The 22273-nt window shown below is 40.8% G+C and overlaps 1 protein-coding gene across 4 annotated transcripts in view; it reads left to right on the top strand.

The window, feature by feature from the left end:
- HMCN1 (hemicentin 1) overlaps positions 1–22273 on the top strand; it is a 213607-nt gene that overhangs the window by 105003 nt on the left and 86331 nt on the right. For all 4 annotated transcript variants that reach the window (XM_084527348.1, XM_084527346.1, XM_084527347.1 and 1 more), the window contains exons 23-38: positions 1028–1155; positions 3789–4061; positions 5131–5226; positions 5641–5835; positions 6879–7009; positions 7683–7830; positions 8354–8480; positions 9359–9513; positions 14215–14493; positions 15112–15393; positions 16489–16597; positions 17189–17358; positions 17600–17754; positions 19066–19189; positions 20514–20615; positions 22015–22191. In XM_084527348.1, coding sequence (XP_084383474.1) covers positions 1028–1155; positions 3789–4061; positions 5131–5226; positions 5641–5835; positions 6879–7009; positions 7683–7830; positions 8354–8480; positions 9359–9513; positions 14215–14493; positions 15112–15393; positions 16489–16597; positions 17189–17358; positions 17600–17754; positions 19066–19189; positions 20514–20615; positions 22015–22191 — 2651 coding nt within the window. The remainder of the gene's footprint in view (positions 1–1027; positions 1156–3788; positions 4062–5130; positions 5227–5640; positions 5836–6878; positions 7010–7682; positions 7831–8353; positions 8481–9358; positions 9514–14214; positions 14494–15111; positions 15394–16488; positions 16598–17188; positions 17359–17599; positions 17755–19065; positions 19190–20513; positions 20616–22014; positions 22192–22273) is intronic.

The following is a 22273-nucleotide window of genomic DNA, read 5'->3' as shown; positions in this document are numbered from 1 at the left end:
CTATCAGAAAGCAAATATAATAAATGGACAAAGTAATGGAAGGTAAGTTACCCCTGTAGTTGTATCTTTTGGGGTTATTAAAAAAAAATTGGAAAAGTAAGGACAACAGAGGAGGAATCATAATATCAGACAGATATGGGTGGCCTGGATGAAGTGCATTTCACTTTCCATTCATCTCTGCAGCTTGTTACAATCTCCAAATCAACCATGTATACCCATATAATAACGTTGTCCTGATTAGAGGGTTGCCAGAGAAGGGAAGATGGGTGATACCACAAATTCCCACCAACTTTGCCTAAATTCTGCATATAACTTTGAGTGCTAATTACTTCCTGCTAATTCTTAGCTGTCATTTTTTCTTCCCTCCTATTTTTTTTTTCTCTATTTCTTTTAACTTCTGCAGAAGACTTTGGCTTAGCTGGCCAAGACTGTATTTTGTAATGTTGCAAGCCTGTGACCACAGCTATAGTAAAAATCAGTGCTATGTGGTTAATTATTTAGTCAAGAATAGTGACAAATTCTATAAACACCAGAACTGGCAGTTTTGAGTCAGAGTACTCTCTCCAGAACACACACGTTCTCATCCCTCACCCACTGTCTTTAACACCATAACATCTTTAAGACCTTGATGAAGTAGAATCAAGCTGTTTAACCCAAACATTCTGATCCTGCTAACATGGGATGAGCATAAATTTGTGATGGGGTGGGGCGAAGAGCTCCAATTCTCTACCTGATTTTTTTTTTCTATTTCTAGAAATAAGACAGGTTTGAATATCTCCTGTACATAGCTAGAACCAAATTTTGTAATTTGGATCTTATATTTTAGATATTTGCTGTGTATTCTAAATGTAATGGCTCAGTAAAGAGTTAGAATAAATGAATAAGTCACAGTTTAGTAATATGGCACAGCTCAGTGTGCTGTGTAGAATAGTGTTATTATAGATCATTGCAATCAGTTATGTGTAAGTAGAGGTCATTCACCTTTCAGTACATGTTTATACAGTGTATCTGCTTCTTATTTTTCCAGACACACTTACCTTCCCTCAGGGTCAATGAAGATCAGTGAGACACAAATTTCAGACGGTGGAATGTATTTCTGTGTAGCCACAAATATTGCTGGGAATGTGACTCAGTCAGTGAAGCTAAGTGTACATGGTAAGTTTTAAGTGAAAGGATGATCATCTGGAATTTTCCATATGGAATTTAGCATCATGTGGAGATCTTGAAACGTTTTTTGCTTATGTACATTAAATGCTAACAACCTGTGTATTTTCTGGTCATATTATCTTCATATGCAAATGGTTGGTATTGATTATATGAAATGAAATCATTGTATACACACATACTACCTAAAAATGTATATGTATATACATATATGTACACCTTCCTTTAATGTTACTTAGACTCAAGGAAGAATTATAGTTATACAGGACATTTGACTCTACTTAAGTCAGACAGACGAGCTTTAAGAACTGAAAACTTTTGTTCTAATGAACTTGCATGTTCTCTGTGCAAGAAGTTTCTCAGAAGTAATTCTGCAAACAGACTTTCTGGCTGAGAATAGCAAAGCTGCTCGAGGCTTGCAGATGCCAAGTTCCCAACAACTTGACAGGAATTACATATCCAAACTCTGTTAGCAGTGCATGTCTAAGTTTGCTTGCACACTGGCTTTAGTGGTAGATAAACCAGCGTGCAGCTGTATCTCCTATGGGTAGGCAGTTGCTGCTGTCTCCTGCTGTGTGCATATGCATTCTGTACCCGCCTTTTCATACTAATACCTTAGCCCATCTTACCATCCTTTCTCTGTTCAAACAAGAACCCACCTTTCTGCCCCTCACTGAAGGTTTCTAGTCTCTCTTGCTCAAGCCAGGACCTGTGCCCCCTTCACTCCCCTTCTTACCATAAGTCATCAAATTCTCACACCCTTGTCTCCTGCTCTCTCTGTGGTGGGACCCCAGCCACAGTCTCTTAACTGCCTATGTAGTCACACATTGTTAGCTCTATGCTCCTATTTATTCCTCCTCACCTGCATCAGACAGAAGCACAGGTTGTGCAAGTATACCTGCTGCAAATGCTAAAGTACAGAGGAGAGCAGGTGCTGGAACCGTGGCCTGGCACAGCACAGACAAAGCTGATCTATCATTGTGGTTCATGTAGAGTTTGGAAGTGTTGTTGCCAGTGCCCGTTGCCAGCACACATCTTTGAAGTGGATCACATACCACAAATGTACCAGCTTGGAACTCATGCCCTCAGCAGTTCTGAAAACTTCAACTACACTAATTCAGTTCCAATGACTGTAACAGACTACTGTCTGGTTTTCTGTAGAGAGAGGTCTCATATCAGTGCACGTCTTTGTTTATCTGTAACTGTACATTAACAGACAGTCTGAAAAAATGGCACTTGTAATTATTTCTATCTGGATAGGCTGCACCGATGGGCTGAGGTCAACTGCATGAAGTTCAACAAGGCCAAGTGCCGGGTCCTGCACCTGGGGCGCAATAACCCCAAGCAGAGCTACAGGCTGGGAGAGGAATGGTTGGAGAGCTGCCAGGCAGAGAAGGACCTGGGAGTGATGGTGGATAGTCGGCTGAATATGAGCCAGCAGTGTGCTCAGGTGGCCAAGAAGGCCAACGGCATCCTGGCTTGTATCAGGAACGGTGTGACCAGCAGGGCTAGGGAGGTGATCGTCCCCCTGTATTCGGCTCTGGTGAGGCCGCACCTCGAGTACTGTGTTCAGTTTTGGGCCCCTCGCTACAAGAAGGACATGGAGATGCTTGAGCGGGTTCAGAGAAGGGCGACGAAGCTGGTGAGGGGCCTGGGGAACAAGTCCTACGAGGAGCGGCTGAGGGAGCTGGGCTTGTTCAGCCTGGAGAAGAGGAGGCTCAGGGGTGACCTTATTGCTCTCTATGGGTACCTCAAGGGAGGCTGTAGCGAGGTGGGGGTTGGTCTGTTCTCCCACGTGCCTGGTGACAGGACGAGGGGGAATGGGCTTAAGTTGCGCCAGGGGAGTTTTAGGTTAGATGTTAGGAAGAACTTCTTCACTGAAAGGGTTGTGAGGCACTGGAACAGGCTGCCCAGGGAAGTGGTGGAGTCACCATCCCTGGAAGTCTTCAAAAGACGTTTAGATGTAGAGCTTAGGGAAATGGTTTAGTGGGGACTGTTAGCGTTAGGTCAGAGATTGGACTCGATGACCTTGAGGTCTCTTCCAACCTAGAAAATTCTGTGATTCTGTGATTCTATTTCAGACATTCTTTATAAGTCTTTTTATTGTCAATGATCCTTAGAAAGGAAAACATTGCAGCAAAAGAGTTAAGTCAGACTTGTATTATTCCTTGGGACCAGCAAAATCTTCTCCAGTCATACTTTATCTCCTTGTCTGAACTTGTGTTTGGAAGCATACAAAGATAAGGGATTAGGGGAAGGAAATGAGAATGTCAAAGGGGAACTGTAATTAACTTTATCATAAAAGCTTTTGATTTTTTTTGTTGTTGTGAAGAGTCAGTACCCATAATTTTTCAAATGTGCTCGATATAATGAGCTTTAACTACTCATGCAAGTAATGCAGTAGAATTTGAAATGTAGCTTCTCCAGATAAGTTTAGCAATAAGTGATTGTACCTCCTATCTGTAGAGGACGTGCAGTTCTGTTTTTTTTTAGTCACTTGGAATTGTGTTTCATTGAATAAGAATGGATGTTGTCTAAAATGACAAGGAGAAGAATTTCCTTCAAGAATGATCTCATACATCATTTTCTTCACTTAAGTGGACTTAACTTGTCTTCTTGCATAGTTCCTCCAAAGATACAGCGTGGGCCTCGGGTTATGAAAGTCCAAGCTGGCCACAGAGTTGACATACCCTGCAGTGCCCAGGGGATCCCTCCGCCAACAGTCACCTGGTTCAGAGGCAGAAGTGCTGTGCTGATAGATGGCAGGCAGTTCACCCGCGGCCTGGATGGAGCTCTGAGCATCAACAACATCCAGCTTCCTGATGCTGGAATCTACAAGTGTGTTGCTAGTAATGCAGTGGGCAGCGACACATCAGAGATAACATTACAAGTTCAAGGTATTTCTGCTAGGGTCATAATCTTGCCTCCTGCCCTGTCTGAATATAATGTCATGCCAGTGCTGTCTGGTTTATTTTTTGGAGGACAGTGCCCTTTGCTGTTGACAGTTACATAATATAAAATCCAAACCTGTTTTAGATGTTGTTATGTTCTGATATTAATTAAGGAAAATTAGAGTAGGCACACAATTTTCGCAGAGTTAGCAGAAATAAGAAACTCAAAATATATTACTTTTTTTTTTTTTTTTTTTTTAACTTAAAGGTACTTACAGTTTGTTTGTTTGGTACTAGATAATTAAAACCAGATTTCAGTATGGGAAACCTCCTTTTAAAATATTCTTTGTGTGTTCACATCTCACATTTTCACAGATTATTTCTGAATATCAGAGCCTGATAGCATAGCTTTAAGTGGAATTAGAGTTTTGCTGAAATAAACTGAAAGAAGAGCTCTGTCAGACAGTATGCTTTTAAAATGGTGATGGGGCAACAATGGTTATGTGCCAATTTAAATATATTCTGTAACTCATCACTTGATCGGATGACATACAGCAGTGTAGCATGACTGACTTAAGCAGGCAGTATTTCTCCTTCATAATAGTTTAAAGGCAACATTCTGATGCATTGGATTAGAGCTGCTGGGAACTGCTCATTACGAACAACAAAGAACTGCCAGTAACTTTATTTAATTGTAAACAATATTCTTTGTGTAGTCTTAGTCCACACACAAGCTTAAAATGAGATGTAAGAACAAAGGATGGAAGGAATACTAAGTGGCATGGGAAAGAATTTATCTAATATTTTTCAGAATTTGCAGAAACGTTGTCTCTGCCTTCAAAACAAATATAGTGGATTTTAGAATCAATTTCAATCAAACTGGAAAGTTTCTTTGTACTGCTTGCTTCCTAAATACTCCTCTTGAAGTCAAAACTTCTTGTAGTATGCTATGTCACTGCAGGTTATTGGAATCTGACCTTGTGTGACTAAGACTTAAAGGGTAGGAGTTGCCAGACTTTATTTTCACACTTGGAAGCAGAGGTCAAAAAATTTTGAAAATCTGATTTTCTTTCAGAGTCACCTACTATAGATGATCTTGACCCTCCATACAATCGTCCTTTTCAAGAAAGAGTAGCAAATCAACGCATTGCATTCCCATGTCCAGCAAGAGGTGTGTATCATTATTAATTCTTCCAGTGACAAAAGTATCCTTTTCTGCTGACCACTGATGATCACTAAGTTTCTCTGTATTCCCTGTCATGGTAAAAATGTACAATATACACAGTGTTTTGCATGTATACTTAATAACTGTTAGTTTGAATTTTCCATATAAAAACAACCACTGCATATAGAAACTCTGGAAAAAGTCCTTTCTAGCTAACACGGAAGTTAGAATGTTTAGCACTAAGATTTTTTTATGTTACCATCATACTGTAACAGTAGGGGCTTCCTGTAAATTAGAAGGCTCATGGCCTCCCTCTGGATTGTGCTTGCCAGCAAGACTTCCAGCAAGCAATAGTAATTATTTGAATCCCTCTTACTCTGAGCTAAGTGAACTATTGAAGTTTCTCGTGTTTCTCATTAGGTACTCCAAAGCCTGTCATCAAATGGCTACATAACGGAAGAGAGCTGACAGGCAGTGAACCAGGAATTTCAATTCTGGAGAATGGCACACTGCTGGTCATAGCTTCTGTAACACCTTCTGATAATGGAGAGTATATCTGTGTGGCAACCAATGAAGCTGGAAACACAGAAAGAAAATATAACCTGAAAGTTCATGGTAAATAATAAGTACGACTAGTGAGAAACTGTTTTGGAAGAGCATCTTCTGTTTCATTGTTGGAAATTGTGTGTTCCAAACCTGCCCATGTGCAGTTAATTCATAAAAAAAAAAAAATGAATCTGAGTACTCATATTTCTACAATTCTGTTACACTTCATGTATTTTCTATTATTTCTCTTTACTGTCACGTATACAAAACATGTTTGTTTTGCTCAAAGAGTTAGGTGAGTCTCATTTGTAAAGAGCTCTGGTTATAGTTGATAACTTTAATACAAGTAACAAGTGAAGACTTTTTGCACTGTAAAAATTAAAGTTTGGGTGGTCTGCATTTTCAAGCATAAATATGAGATAAGTTATTTGTCAGAATGAGTGTAGAATAGAAGACTTGTTCCTGACATTTTTCTTTCCCAATCCTAATTGCAAAATAAAAAATCTATAGATGGCTGTGAGGTATGTTTTTATATGCTACACTTTGCTTCTTACAGAGTGTTTTTTTTTTTCCAGCCCTGTTCACTTCCCCCGTGAGCTCTGATGCCCAAGCAGGATTATATCTTTTTGTGAGAAATGTAGGAATTCCATCATGTGCCAGCAGGGCCTTGTCAGTGAGATTTGAATTTTCTAATCTACCACATAGGACCATTCTCTTTGTACTCATAGTGAGATAAGTGATGTGTAAATACTATTGGAGATGACTAGAGCAATGAAGAGGAAAGATGACTCTAGGGAGTCCAACTTCCTTTATATGTTGAGCAAATAACGTGACATCTTACAGATTATTATTTTAAAATACTGCTGATGATTGTGTTTCAGTGGATTTCACTGGGAGTCTGTTATAGGATAAGAGAAGAGTCTGTTCTTTGAGAAAGAGAAGAAAGGACATAGGGAGATATGTCCAGAGCCAAAAGGGAAACAGAAACATCAGGGAGGGAATGAAAAGTGTCTGAGAAATGTAGAAGATAGAAGTCCATGACTTAGGGAAAGGATGAAGTGGGAAATCACTGGATTAAAAGACTTATTACGTGATTTTGAACTTTCTCGTAGTTCCTCCTGAAATTAGAGATCAAGAAAAGGTGACAAATACATCTGTAGTTGTTAATCATCCTGTAAGTCTCTTTTGTGAAGTGTCTGGTAACCCCTTCCCAATCATCTCCTGGTATAAAGAAGACACCCAGGTAGGTACTATTAAGCTAATTGAAGTAACCATAGCCATTAACAGTTTCAGAATATTTTGTGTTGATTTTGAGTTCTTGGTATTAGATGTCATTTAAAGTAAATACGTGTACGTGCTTGTATGTATATTTAAACTGCACTAAGAACACTCACACAAAGACAGATGAATATGACTAATCCATTAATTCATCTATTCAACAAATCAAAAATAAACTCTTTTTTTAAGATTTCACTAGAAATTAACCTTAGCAATTTCCCAGTGCTATAGATGACAGACTTGTAGGGGGGACCAGTAATAGTATTTTCTTTATTCTGTAGTTGGAGAAATGAGAATTCTTGGAGGTGATTTGAATTCCTCAGGATTATCCTAGGGTCCTGTGCTTCTACTCATAGCTGATAAGTGAGTTTAAATGAAGAGAGACCTCTTTATGCAACGTCATAACTAAACATTACTGATAAACAAAGAATTTTGTTGGTTTTCTCGCCCTCTATTTTGTTAAGCTACAAGTCATATTGGTTAGATTGCAGAAACCGAGGAGATTATTGCTGTAACTGAAAAGGGAAATAGGCTATCCTTAGATTGAAATTACCATTTTATTGTAAAAAAATAAAATAAAATAAAATAAAATCTGGCTGATGTAACTTGGATCACATAATATCTTGGGTTCTTTTAAGGTTGTGGAAAGCAGTGCTCTCCAGATTTTGCACAACGGGAAGATACTGAAGCTCCTTAAAGCTGCTACTGATGATGCTGGACAATATTCATGCAAAGCCATAAATGTAGCAGGAAGTTCTGAGAAACTCTTTAACCTAGATATACTAGGTTAGTGGTTTTTTTTGTTGTTGTTCTTTTGTGTGTGTGTGTTTTTTTTTTTAATAAGATGGTGATCTCAAAAACAATTGATATTTAAGAAGCCAGTAAATTTCAAAATATTATAAAAAAAAAAAAAAAAAAAAGTTCTTTCTCTCACTGTCCATTAAGTATTGGCTGCTGAAGCACTCTTCATGATGGCTTATGAATACTTAAAATTTGCCATTTTCACAGTAGCAGAGACAAAATGCTGTTTTTCATTTCTGGATTTTGGTCTTTAATACTTTATTTTGTATTTTTGGGGTACTGTGCTCCATGATACAAAGGAGTTTTATTCTGTGCAGTTCAGCAGCACAAATGTGGAAACGCATGTGGTAGTAGAAGTGATGTTGTGAACTAGCACGTGTAGTTTTGCAGTGTAAACAAAAGTTGTTTCAAGGGACTAGTATGACTCACTACTAATACATTTATTCCAGTTTCATAGCTTACCTTTCCTATTTAAATGTTCTTACTGTAACATTTTGTCTTTTTAAAGTTCCACCAAGTATAATAGGTGCTGACACCCCCAGTGAAATTGCAGTCATCCTTAACCAGGAAATCAGCCTGGAATGTAGAGCCAAAGGCTTTCCTTTTCCTGATATTCACTGGTTCAAAGATGGCAAGTAAGTATATCATTGCTTTTGTGGTGTATGTCTAGGTTATTCCTTCCTTAGAACACAGAGGAAAAAGGTGCACTGTATCAGCAAGCCATGCTTTTACCTACATAATGTTGAGTTGTTATGACTGGATACAGTTTTTGGTAGTGACATGGAAAGTACTTTAATCAAAAGTTAGCATTCTGCTTTTCTTTGTGAACTGTCCCATTACGCAGGCACTTGCAGAGCATATTTGCAGTATAGGAAGCTGGACAATACATGAACCAAGATAGATGTAACCATTTCTTTGAGTTTATGCTATTTGGATTATTTGAAATGTGCTTTGTTGGCATAATTTTTTTAATTGGTAGACAGTAACAATGTCAAACAATTTTCTAGCTGGTGCCTTGTGCCACTAAAGGTTTTAGAACAGTTTTTGCCTGCATGTTTCAATTCTTCATCTCATCTTCCAGGATGAATTTAAAACAATATAGTTCAGTATAGGCATTGGGTATTACTCATTCTGACATGATATGAGATTAATATGTTGATACTTTGATCTAGTAAACATGGACATTTTGTTATCGGCAAAGGACCATCATGACCTAATAATTAGAAAAGGAAACTGAGATCCAGAGTAGGACTCTGGCTCTGATGCTGATATTCTGGATGACCTGCATAAAGTACCTTTGTGTTTTGGTTTATTCTGAAAACTAAGCATCAAAATAATTATAATAGTTTGCCTCTTTACAGTGTTTCTTCAGATGAATGCTGTTGCTAGTGCTAAATGATACTCTTTAATACAATTACTGCCATGAAGGGACCCCTTGTTATTATTGTCAGTTTAAATTGATGTTGAAAGGATGGGGTCAGAGTTCTGTGAAGTGAAATAATCTCTATTCCAGGCCATTGTTCTTGGGTGATCCGAATGTTGAGCTTCTGGACAAAGATCAAGTTCTACACATACGGAGTGCTCGAAGGATTGACAAAGGTCGTTACCAGTGTAGTGCCACTAATACTGCTGGCAAACAAGTGAAGGAGATAAAGCTGATCATCCATGGTAAGTTTACAGAATGCATGATCCTAGAAGGTATTTCAATTTTGCACATAAGATTTCTATTTTGAATGGAGATGCTCAAACATATAAATTAATTATCCAGGAATAAACTAAATTCAGTGCAAAAATACAAGGCAAAGTGCAAAACCAGTAAGAATCAGACCCAATAGGCTTTGAAACAGAACGGTCCAGAAGATCTTCAGGTAGTGTGGTGTGTCATCTCTCTCTAGCTGGTGTAAACTGAATAATAAAGGAAGAATAAGGGAAGAAGCACTAGCAGTGGATAACTATGTTAACATTATTTTAAGAACTTTAAAGCACAATGAGTGTGCTTTTTTATTTTTACTAATAGCCAAGTCTTTGCATGGGGAATAGGCTTGTGATTAATTCCTGTGATCAAAACACAAAAGTTTTAGGTAAATGGAAAATAAAAAGTTGGGAGAAAAGGAAGGGAAAAATTAATGAAAGCAGAAAGGAGTTTTTGAAAGAAGACTTGAAGGAGAAGTGAAAGGAGACAAGAACAGTTTTTCCATTTGGAAGACAAAGAGCACATGAAAGCCCAGTCATACCTGAAAACTGCAAGCATACAGTGCTTGCAGAAATGATGGGGGAAACAAATGCAGGAATCTATAGTTACGATTAAACTATTAAGTCCAGAGTGTAAATTGTGTGAATCTGCATGAGCCCTCAAGTTGATGGGTGATTCCTTGTTAGCTGTAGATTTGCTTCTGAAGCTGTTGCATCTTTTGTGCTGATATCTGAAATTCACAGAATCACAGAACTGTAGGGGTTGGAAGGGACCGCAAAAGATCATCGGGTCCAACCCCCTTGCCAAAGCAGGTTCCTCAGAGCAGGCTGCTCAGGTAGGCATCCAGACAGGCCTTGAACATCTCCAGAGAAGGAGACTCCACAACCTCCCTAGGCAGTCTGTTCCAATGCTCCATCACCCTCACCATGAAGAAGTTCTTTCGCATGTCAGTGCGGAACTTCCTGTGCTCTAACTTGCAGCCATTGCCCCTTGTCCTATCCCCACAAACCATTGAGAAGAGGTTGGCTACATCCTTCTGTCCCCCACCCCTCAGATATTTATATACAATGAGGAGATCCCCTCTCAGTCTTCTCTTCTCCAGGCTGAACAGACCCAGGTCTCTCAGACTTTCTTCATAGGGAAGATGCTCCAGGCCCCGTATCATCTTTGTTGCCCTCCACTGGACTCTTTCCAGGAGATCCCTGTCTTTCTTGTACTGGGGAGCCCAGAACTGGACACAGTACTCCAGGTGAGGCCTGACCAGGGCAGAGTAGAGGGGGAGGATCACCTCCCTTGACCTGCTGGCCACGTTCCTTTTAAGGCACGCCAGGATCCCATTAGCCCTCTTGGCCACAAGGGCACAGTGCTGGCTCATGGTCAACCTGTCATCCACCAGGACCCCCAGGTCCTTTTCTTCAGAGCTCCTCTCCAGCAGGTCGTCCCCCAGCCTGTACTGATACATGTGGTTGTTCCTTCCCAGGTGCAGGACTCTACACTTGCTCTTATTAAATCTCATTTGGTTTCTTCCTGCCCATCTCTCCAGCCGGTCCAGGTCTCACTGAATGGCAGCACAGCCTTCTGGTGTGTCAGCCACTCCCCCCGGCTTTGTGTTATTGGCGTTCTTGCTGAGGGCAGACACTATTCCCTCATCCAGGTCGTTGATAAAGATGCTGAACAAGACCAGACTGAGCACCGACCCCTGGGGAACACCGCTAGTCACAGGCCTCCAGCCAGACTCTGCTCCGTTTATCACCACCCTCTGAGCTCAGCCAGTCAGCCAGTTCTCAACCCACCTTGCCGTCCACTCCTCTATCCTACACTTTCTCAGCTTTGCATGGGAGACAGTATCAAAAGCCTTGCTAAAGTCAAGGTAGATGACATCCACTGCTCTCCCCCCATCTACTCAGCTGGTGATGCCATCATAGAAGGCAACGAGGTTGGTCGAGCACAACTTCCCCTTGGTGAATCCATGCTGACTACTCCTCATAACCTTCTTCTCTTCCAATTGCTTGGACATGGCATCCAGAACAAGCTGCTCCAATACCTTTCCAGACACAAAGGTGAGACTGACTGGCCTGTAGTTTCCCAGATTCTCCTTCCTGCCCTTCTTGAAGACCGGAGTGACGTTGGCTATCCTCCGGTCTTCAGGCACCTCACCTGTTCTCCAGGACCTTTCAAAGATGATAGAGAATGGTTTGGCGATCACATCTGCCAGCTCCCTTAGCACACGTGGATGCATCCCATCGGGATCCATGGATTTGTGTGCGTTGAGCCTACTCAAATGCTCCTGAACCACTCCCACGTCCACCAGGGGGAGCCCTCCATTTCCCAGACCCTTTGTCCTATTGCCAGTCCCCAGTCGCCAGGACTCTTTGCTCTTTTTTTGTGGCACAGGTTACAATGCGGTGCTTCATCTGGCCCTGATCCTTATGTTTTGCACTTCCCCCAGTCTTGACTCTCTTCTTGGGGTTGCTTCCCAGGTTTGGACTACTGTCCAGATCCTCAGCCTCTTCCGCGACCTCCCTGAGAGCCTCAAATCTATTTCCCAGGGACACCGTGGAGGTAGGTGGCACCGTGGGTGTCAGGGGCAGCCAATATAAATATATCTTTCTGCTCTGAGCCAAGACAAGGGTCCATCCCCTTGACTCTTGCAGACAGTCTGGCCCTTTGTTCTGCATGTGTTCAACGGGGGCAGCCTCTACCCCTTGTCAGGACATAGGAGAGGGCTGCCGAGCAACAGCAGGGGTGGGAAGACCCCTCCTATCTGCCACCCTCAGAGACTCCCTCAGGCTGCCAATTTCTCGCTGCAGCCCAGCCACTTGCAGTCCCTGAAGTCAAGGAGTCCCTGAAGCAGGGCACACCTGCAGCCATAACAGTGCTCTCCTCCCTCATGGCCCACATAGGCCTCCAGATTCTGGAGTTCCCCACAGTCACCTGTCTGGACTGCTGCCCCCCCCCTCAGGGGATCCACATGGGTGCCCACATGAGCCCAGAGGGGCAGCATCCTCTGTTTGGGTTGCTGCCTCAGACCAACCACCGACCGCTGCAACGGGTGGCATCTCTGCTGCGTTACTGGGGGGTTTGGGGTTGGCTTTGTTCATCTCCCTGCCAGGAGCCCTCACTGCAGCCAATCCCTGTGAGGTTCCCGATCAAAATTGTTACATTATTTCCCTCATTTGGACATTTTTGAAAAATGGGGTAACCACATGCATAGAAATATGCCTGTACATCAATCACAGTGAAGTCTGTTTCTGTTGGGAGCAGAGGAAATGCTGTGAGGACTCTGGTGATCGAGGTTGTGGCTGTCATGAGATCAGAGGCATAAAAACCTCTCAGATCTCCCCTAGATGAGTAGACCTTACTTTAGGTTCTTCAACAAGGAGAGATGATTTTGTGGTAGTACAATGGAATCTGTCTTTACTTTCAAATTTCTTCAGCCTGGCCAGACAAACGGAAGCCCACAGAGTAAGTGAGGAACCTAGATGATAATTCGCAGAAGTTCTTACTTTATTTTATATCTTTAACCCGACTTTTGGCTTTTATATTTTCCCACAATACTGTGTTAAAACCATTCCCCATCTCTGTGAATGAAAGCATTCATTGATAGAGAAATGCACTCACCTTTTGAACTGGGTATATTTTAGTGTATTTTATAGGTTTTCATATTTTTGCACAGATAATATTAAGAAAATATTTCATCATGGTTTGATAACTGGCAAGATCCATCTCATAGGTGTAGGTCCCTTCACTGACACTTGACTTTTACATTTCTGTGATGCCATTTTAAATGAGTCCTATGAAAGTCAGTGGAAGTCAAGGATATACTGAGCATGTTTGGCAGCAGAGGAGTTAATGTGTTTGCCAGATGTGTCTGGTACTTTCAGCAGTCATAAATTTAGTTGTTGCCAATTGCACTGTGTTTTTATTACTTCTACAGAGATTTACGAACTCTTTATATTGGCTGATTTACACGAGAGCTTGTTTGCTAGAAAAAAATCTGAGTACTGCTGCCTAGTGAGCAAGTGAAATGACTATGGGCCAAAAGCTTCAAAAATAGGAGCATAAAGCTAGACTGCTAAGCTCATATTTAGTCTCAAAGTAAGTGACTTCATCTTTAGAAGTTTTGAGCACCGAGCAGTTCCCATTCCAGTCACAGAGGTTCTTGGATGTATTTGGTATTTTAAGTAGCAGATTTCTGTTCCTGGGAGGGTGCAGCTCCCAAGACATATAGGGATTGCTATTTATTTACCCCTCAGAGACTGGGAAGGGACAGAGCCCTGCTCAAATGCTTTGCAGGTGTCACAGAGGCCCAGATGACCTTACTTAGTGCATGTTGGAGCCTAGAAGGTAGAAATGGTCCCAGGTACCTACAGTGGGGCAGCAATGCTTTCCAGTGCCCTATGCTGTGGCACTTGTTTCTTAAATCTAGGGTGGCCTTTTGACATTAGATTCCATTTGTGTAGTGATGTCTTCATGGTTCCACCTTTGTGTGCTGTGGAGTTGTACAGACAAGGTGTAACTGTTCAGGGAGAAAGACAGAAAACACCAGCATGGGTTGGAAATCTGATTAAGCTAAAAATCTTTTATTCTTACAATGTTTTAATGTTTATTTGATTTAAAGTTGCACAGACATGTATACTAAGGCTTTAATGCTGTTGTTTTGTCTTCTGAAATAGTCCCTCCTAGTATTAAAGGAGGAAATACTACCACAGAGGTATCAGCACTTCTTAATAATCTTATAAATTTGGAATGTGAAACCAAGGGAATCCCAGTTCCTACCATTACATGGTACAAAGAAGGTCGTCCAATTATTTCCAACCCCCAAGCTCTATACGTGGATAGAGGGCAGTTCCTGCAAATACCTCGGGCCCAAGTGTCAGATTCTGCAAAGTACACTTGCCATGTGACTAATGCTGCTGGAGTTGCTGAAAAAGTATATGAGGTGGATGTATACGGTAAGTGAGAGTTTATTGAACTTGGTTATTTGCCATGTTACAGGAAGTGTGTACTGAAAGTTTTTCTGCCTTCATGCTGTGCAAAGCCTTTGCAGGCCTGTCAAGGGTTGAACAGCAGTCAGTGGTTGCGTTTAAACTCTGATCTGTTTAGCAAGTCTTTGTACAGGGAGCTTTACACCATGTGCTTCAATTGACTCCTAAAAAGCTCTTGACTTCAGGGACCTTGATCCTTTTCTTTAGTGATGTATCAGAACAATTTATTTTCCACGCATCCTTTCTCCTTCCACATGTGCATGGTGAACAATGTTTACCTGAAATAGACACTGTGGGCAGGATCTTTGGTGTACTGTTTTAAGACCTTCAAATTCAGTTCTTCCATCTCAAAGCCCCGAATATCCTCTCTCTTTTATACAACTGGTCAATATTAAACTACATCGTTTGACTTCTCTGTTTCCTTTTTGTCTTGGCTTGCCACAGCAGCAAATTCTCACGTGAAATTGTGCATGACATAATGGGTTGTAGAGCCAAAGTGGGTGGGGAGGAACTAACCCATTTGCTCTTAATACATTTTCTGGCTACAGAATTAATCACTTGCAATATATTTTTTCCTTTCTACAGTTCCTCCAGTAATTGAGGGTGATGCTGAAACAGCCCAGAGCAGGCAGGTGGTTGCTGGCAATTCTCTGACGTTAGAGTGTAAAGCTGCTGGCAACCCTCCGCCTCTCCTTACCTGGTTAAAGGATGGCGTGCCTGTGAAAGCAAGCAGCAACCTCCACATCATGTCTGGCGGGAAGAAGCTGGAGATTCTCAATGCTGTTGAGGCTGACCGGGGCCAGTATTTGTGTGTGGCCACAAGCATAGCTGGAGAAAAAGAAATCAAATATGAAGTTGAAATCTTAGGTGTGTGACCAACAGAAATAGTGATTTATCATGTTGATATAAACCTGATTAAGTTTTTATTTCTGTTGATATCATTATATAATCTGCTGCTTATTTAGTTAAATCTGGGCACTGCACAGTTTTTTCTGCCCAGGGTTGCAGGACAGTTCTAATACACTTAGTTTCAGGTTAGTTCTTGGAGAATTTTCATGCATGTGGTTAGGCAAATATTATTCTCAGGAACATTTAAAATTCTTCTAGCTTCTCTTCCTAGAGAAAGATTGTAAATGTGAAAAGAATTAGATAAAAAAGATCACTGAGTAGTTGCCTTGGGGGGGCGGGAGGGGAGAACATCTTTCTCTTGAGTTTGAATTGTGTTTTGCAAATTTGGAACATTTTCTTGAGAAGGATTTTCTCCGCTTCATTCTATTTAATATTTTACCATGGTCTGAATCTCAGCAGTCCCTTCTGTCTGTCGTGAGGTAAATGAATTGTACAAATTTTAATTGTTGAAGAGACCTTCTTGACATGGAAGGATTTATTTCAGGCCTTCAAAAATACTTGATTTTTCCTGTATAGACACTATAGACACTTTGAAGTACCCTCTTGAAGAGTACTGCCACTCTACTGCATGCACATGTAGAGTATCCGTTCCCAGGTTTATCTTTCTGATCTTGCTAGACAGTGAAGGAGCTGGGAGAAGCCATATCGCAGTGCTTCCTTCCCAGCCCACCCACCCCTGAAGGAGGATGAGATAGAGCAAAGAGGACCTGCAGGAGTGGCACAGGTTCTCTATGCCTTTGCTTTCTCCGTTTACAGACGGAGGGTGCTAAAAGGCTCTCCTCACTAGCATGTACACACTTTCACAAGAGAGCTCATACAAATTTGGAAAAAAATAAAGAAACATGAAAAATGGAGAATGGCGAGTCGAATTAAGAAAATATCGTTGTCTGCGTGTTTTGCTTAGGAACAATGATTCCTAATGAACTCCAAATCTGTCCATGTCCCAAAGTGAGATGGATGTCAAGATTTTTTTTAACATTACTACTTTTGATAAGCTTTTATGACATTTCTGATACTTAAACATTTCTGCTGATGAATGTTTCTCTCCTACAGTCCCACCATTTGTGGAAGGTGGGGGTGAGCTCTTGGACTACTTTGTGATTCTCCATAGCCCTCTGGAGTTGGATTGTTCAGCAACAGGGACACCCTCACCAACTATCATGTAAGTGGATTGGTATGACAGTAAAATAAAAAAAAAAAATCTTCTATTTGATGAAGTGAGCTTAGAGGCAGTCTTTCTAAACTGCCTATATTATGTATTGATAGTTAATGTATGGAGGATAAGCTCTTATCTCCACTGAAGACAGTAACAGGCATGTACATTGCCGGATTTCAGTCCCATTTTGTTTTGAAGTAATTGGGTAGGTTGTGCCAAAATATATGTCCTAGGAGTTAGTGTAGATAAAAAGAGTTGACCGAATTCTTCTTCCATGGCTAATGCAAGTGTGTATTTATCATCTACCAGCAACAATTGACTTTGCTTTGGAGGTTTGTATCTGCTCTCTGTACTGCTTCCTAGCTGTCACCTTTCTGATGACTTCTTTAGTGCCTGTTCCCCTATATTCCCTTCTCATGATAACCACTTCAGACCATGACACTTGGAAAAGCAAAATATTACCTGAGATTTCCAAACCTTCCTAGAAATGCAAATAAGAGTTATTGACATGTTCTGTTTAATAGAAATGTGCATATTTTAGGACTGTTGTCACTCTTACTCTAATAGAGGTCTGAGTTTATACTTTCTTTTTGGTAGGTGGTTAAAAGATGGTCAGCCAGTTGAAGAGGGAGCTGGACATAAAATCTTATTAAACGGACAAAAACTTCTTATCTCTCAAGCTCAAGTGTCAGACACTGGCCGCTATAAATGTGTGGCTGCAAATACGGCAGGAGAACATGAAAAGGAATTTGATGTTACTGTACATGGTAGGTTATTCAAGGGGCAAAAAGGCAGCAGATTGCCACTACTGTACATGGCTGGCAAGAAGATACTCAAATTTTCTGTAATTTTTATTTATTTATTTTTTTTATTAGTGGGTTGAAAAGTAGGATATGAGAGTAGATGAAGTCAAAATAGAGCTACTCTTATTGGAAGGCTATTGCCACTGTGTATGTAAAGGTATATGTTCAAATGATATTTTATTTTTGTTTATGGTGCTTCTTGCAGTTCCTCCAACCATCAAATCATCTGGCGCTTCTGAGAGAGCTGTTGTGATACACAAACCTGTAACACTGCAGTGCGTAGCTAATGGCATTCCCAGCCCTTCCATAACTTGGTTAAAAGATGGTCAACCAGTAAACACAGCCAGAGGAAATACTAGAGTAAGTACTATTTTTATGGAATTCAAACCATGAAAAATAGTTACAATAAGTTAAATGTGTTAGTGCTTCTTTTCCTTTTGCTTTCCTCATGCTGTGATACAAAGATGTTAAAAGATCCATCCTGGAGAATGATGGGCTTTTTACCTGAATGGATGGTTTATCAGATTGAGTAGCACTGTTAAGCAGACTGAATCCCATTAGATACCTCTCTACCAGAAGAGTTTGTGACTGTAAATTCATTATCTGGCTCCTTTCAGTTATACTTTAGCCTTCAAGGTATGGTCATCTGTCAGTTAGAAGATACCTCTCCCCGCCTGCCACCATGATGTGGGATTAGATGAGTTTTTCTATAAGCGTTGCCCTTGCAGCACCTACTTGTAAATTCCCGTCTCATTGTAAGATTCTAACTTTCAGTGAACAGCCCTTCCTAGTGCTTGCATGCTCCAGGGAATGAAGTGCTTGTAATGGTTTTGATTTACTTCAGGCTGTAGCAGTTTCTGACGTCATGCCAGAGGCAGCTCTCTCTGCTTGCAGCCCCATCTTCACCTTGCTTGCCTGCCCCACTGCCATGTAGGTCTTCTCACAGTTGTACAGCTAATAAATAATCCCATTGTCCCAGGAACACTGAGGTCTCTGAACTAGCAAGACACCTCTTGCATGAATATCAGCACCAGGTTAGGAGAAAGATGAGACTGGCTGTATTCAGCATACATGTCTACTGTGCCATTACACAGAATCACAGAACCATTGAGGTTGGAAAAGACCTCCAAGATCACCTAGTCCAACCTCTGACCTAACACTAATAAGTCCTCCACTAAACCATATCACTAAACTCTACATCTAAACATCTTTTAAAGACCTCCAGGGATGGTGACTCAACCATTTCCCTGGGCAGCCTATTCAAATGCCTAACAACCTTTCTCGTAAAGAAGTTCTTCCTAATATCCAGCCTAAACCTCCCCTGGTGCAACTTTAGCCTATTCCCCCTCATCCTGTCACCAAGCACATGGGAGAATAGACCAACCTCCACCTTGCTACAGCCTCCTTTAAGGCATTCTATAGAGAGTGATAGGGTTGCCCCTGAGCCTCATCTTCTCCAGGCTGAACAATCCCAGGTCCCTCAATCTCTCCTTGTAAGACTTGTTCTCCAGACCCCTCACCAGCTTCGTCGCCCTTCTCTGGACTCGCTCGAGCACCTCGGTGTCCTTCTTGTAGCGAGGGGCCCAAAACTGAACACAGTACTTGAGGTGCTTAGTGACTCTGCCTGTGATCATTGTGTAAAGTGGTTCCCTTCTATCTGTTTTGGTACAGCTGGAGTCTTCAGGCCGTATTCTGCAAGTTGTCAAGGCCCTGCTCGAGGATGCTGGCCGATACACTTGTGTGGCAACAAATGCTGCAGGAGAAGCCCAACAGCACGTTCGGCTTCATGTGCATGGTAATGATGTTTCTGCCTCTAGTTAGAAGCTAAACCTTTGGTGGTTTTAAGGCAGCTTTTTTACATCTGTATTCCTTTCTCTTTTAAACTCTCTGGCATTTTTGTTACCTGTGCACATCCATCCTTCAGTTTTCATTCTTTGTCTCACTCCATTCATAAGAAGCTAGGGCAAAAGCTGTCTTTCTAGGGATTTGGCTTTTCTTGCGTGGTACTGAGGGCCACTGAAAGAGAAACCTTCCAGTTAACTTTTCTGTTATCCCAAGAAGCTTTCTGACCAAGACAGTCAGAAGTATACTCTATGTTTCTGAATCAAGACCTGATGTACCCACCATTGGCATTACTAATTTAATCTAAATCTCCTGGAGAAAATGGCATTGCCCATGAACTTGCAATGGGGAAGTTCTACATGAATTTCTCTGAGAAAGAAAAATTCTGTCATGTGAAAAACAGTTTTATTTTTCAGCTAAAAACAAGTCAAAAGAAATCAGGGAAACTTCAAAAGCTGTTGTTTGCACGTGAATTTGGCAAATGCGCTCACCATGATTTACGTATATTTACCTCAGAAGTGGTCATGAAGTGTCGTGCATTCTTGATGTGACTCAGTTCTCAAAGGATACAGGAGGTGTGATGATGGACTGTGGCAAAGTGTTCATGAGTATGATTATGTGGACTTTAAGTGCCAAACAGAATCAGTAACTGGGAAATGTTAAATTGAAACAGAAATAAGATTTCAGTATCTCCCTGAATGAGACTTGGAAAGAGAAGCTGCACTCATCTTATATTCTGATAATTGCATCATAGTTGATTTTGGTGTCAGTCCCATGCTCACAAATTTTGCTTGTGATCTTCACGTTCAGAGTGTCACTGTCTGGTGTTTATGGCACATTCCAAATTTACAGATACCAGTAATACAGAGTCTTGCCTTGTTAAAACACTGTACAACATTCGGTTTATTATTACCAGTTCAAGTGACCTTGCCACCTTGGAAGAACTGCTGTTCTGTGTTGTGCACCCATTTCTTACAAGTCCATTTTTAAGAATCACTTTCCCTGCCTTCTCTTCCTGACACCCCCCCCCCCCCCCAAAAAAAAAAAACCACCCACATTTTACACATTTTATTCCTCTTAACACTAATGAGGCTATATAATGAAAGCAGTCCAGTTCCAAAGGTGCAGTTTCTTGAGAAATTTCTTAGTCACCCAGTAGTTAGTTAAAGCTTGGGCAATTAATTGCCTAGAGTTTCTCAGAAGGCAGATTACGATTGGAAGCTTTGCCAACTGGGTGGCTGAACTAATGAAAACCTAATACTTTTGTTTTTACCCAGAACCACCCAGTCTGGAGGATGCAGGGAAAATGTTAAATGAAACAGTGGTCGTGAATAATCCAATCCATCTTGAATGCAGAGCAACTGGGAACCCTCTGCCAGGTATGCACCTTTGAGAACATGAAGAAAGGCTGATAGCATGTATTTGCTTTTATATGTCTTTTGAAAATAATAGGTATTCTGAATATGAAGTTAATTTTGTGGTATTGAAACTAGCTATGAAGTATTAAACGCTGTATGATGGGAAATGCCAATATATTGAGTGATGTGGAATAAATATTGAGGAATTCACTATTTTTAGTAAAATAAATCAAAACCAGAAGGATAAACTACACCCTCAAGCATACCGTAGTGCCTGCTCCATAGGCAATAATATGGTTAGTCTTCTACAAAATCCGCTTTAAACAGCTACTCGTCAGGTCAGTATTTTATAGTATTTTATAGTGTAGAGCAAACTTAGAACAATAACCTTAGTATTGAGTGTGCCTGTCAAGTGGGGCCACATCTAGGACCTTATCTAAAGTCTGTTGAAATTTATAGGAGTCTCTGTTTGGTTTGGGCCCCTGGCATGCGTAAATGCAAATGTTTTGTGTGTGTGCGACATGCTTTCTGTGGCATACCCAGATGATAAGATTATACTTAGGATTTTCAGAGTTCTCCTTATATTATCAGTTTTGAACACCAGGCCCTATATATCTGTTTGTGGTTTATTTTATTCATGCTTTGTGTAGTTATAACCTTGCACACAGCCTTGGTCATCATCAGTCAGGCCAGACTACTTCTTGAATGAGAGTCTTTCACAGAAAACTTGTGTTACAAAAAATGATTCAGTAAGCAGCAGTTTCATGTAACTGCAGAGTGAAGTGATGCCAGTAAAGCATTGGTTAGCACCAGCACTGTGCTGATAGAGGGTGCCATCTTTTGGCTGAGATGCAAGAAATTCCTCGTTTTTTGTTAGGTTCCTATAATATATTGCTTTGAAATAATACTGTTTTTCCAGTTTTCATTTTCATTTTTTTTTGCCTCCAAGATGAACTTTGTTTTGACTGTTCATGTTTTGACTCCATAAATTTTCCAGGTGGTTCAGTTTAGTGTAGCAGTACTTTAGGGTAAAAGATAAAAATGATATTATTGTTTATTTTTAAACAGCTTCTGTTGACCTTAGTATGAGGTGAGTAGACCCCTTTAAGTATGCTTTGTGTTATTTTATTTTTTTTTATCTTCAGAACATATTTTCACGTGTACGTTGTGTGCATGTATGATAGTTTCAAGTTTGTGCTATTGAGACCTGTAGGCATGGTTAGTATTTTGCACAGATGTTTTGTGCTGATTTTCTCATTTCCTAGCTACTTTTTACTTTTACAAATCAATATATATTCATTATAATTAATAAATGTTAGTTTTATGTATCTGAAAATTCAGATGGAAAATTTGAAGAATCTTTGGTCCTGTTGTTTATAACGGGGAATTCTTGTGATAACTTTCGCATTCCATTATGCAGCTATCACATGGTACAAAGACAATCGTCCACTTACCAGTGCTACAAGTGCCACTTTCCAGAACAGAGGGCAGGTTCTGCAGATTGAGGGAGCTCAGATCTCTGACACTGGCATTTATAAGTGTGTGACTGTCAATGCTGCAGGCTCAGCTGAGTTGTTTTACAATCTTCAGGTTCATGGTAAGTACTGCTAAACTTGTGAAAAACACCTACGTGCACCACTTTTACTCTTTTCAAGTTTCAAGTCTGCTTAGGAGTCTTA

Source organism: Aythya ferina, assembly GCF_964211825.1.
Source record: "Aythya ferina genome assembly, chromosome: 8".
Classification (NCBI taxonomy): domain Eukaryota; kingdom Metazoa; phylum Chordata; class Aves; order Anseriformes; family Anatidae; genus Aythya; species Aythya ferina.
The sequence above is the reverse complement of the archived record's forward strand: the minus strand, read 5'-3'. Positions and strand labels throughout refer to the sequence as shown.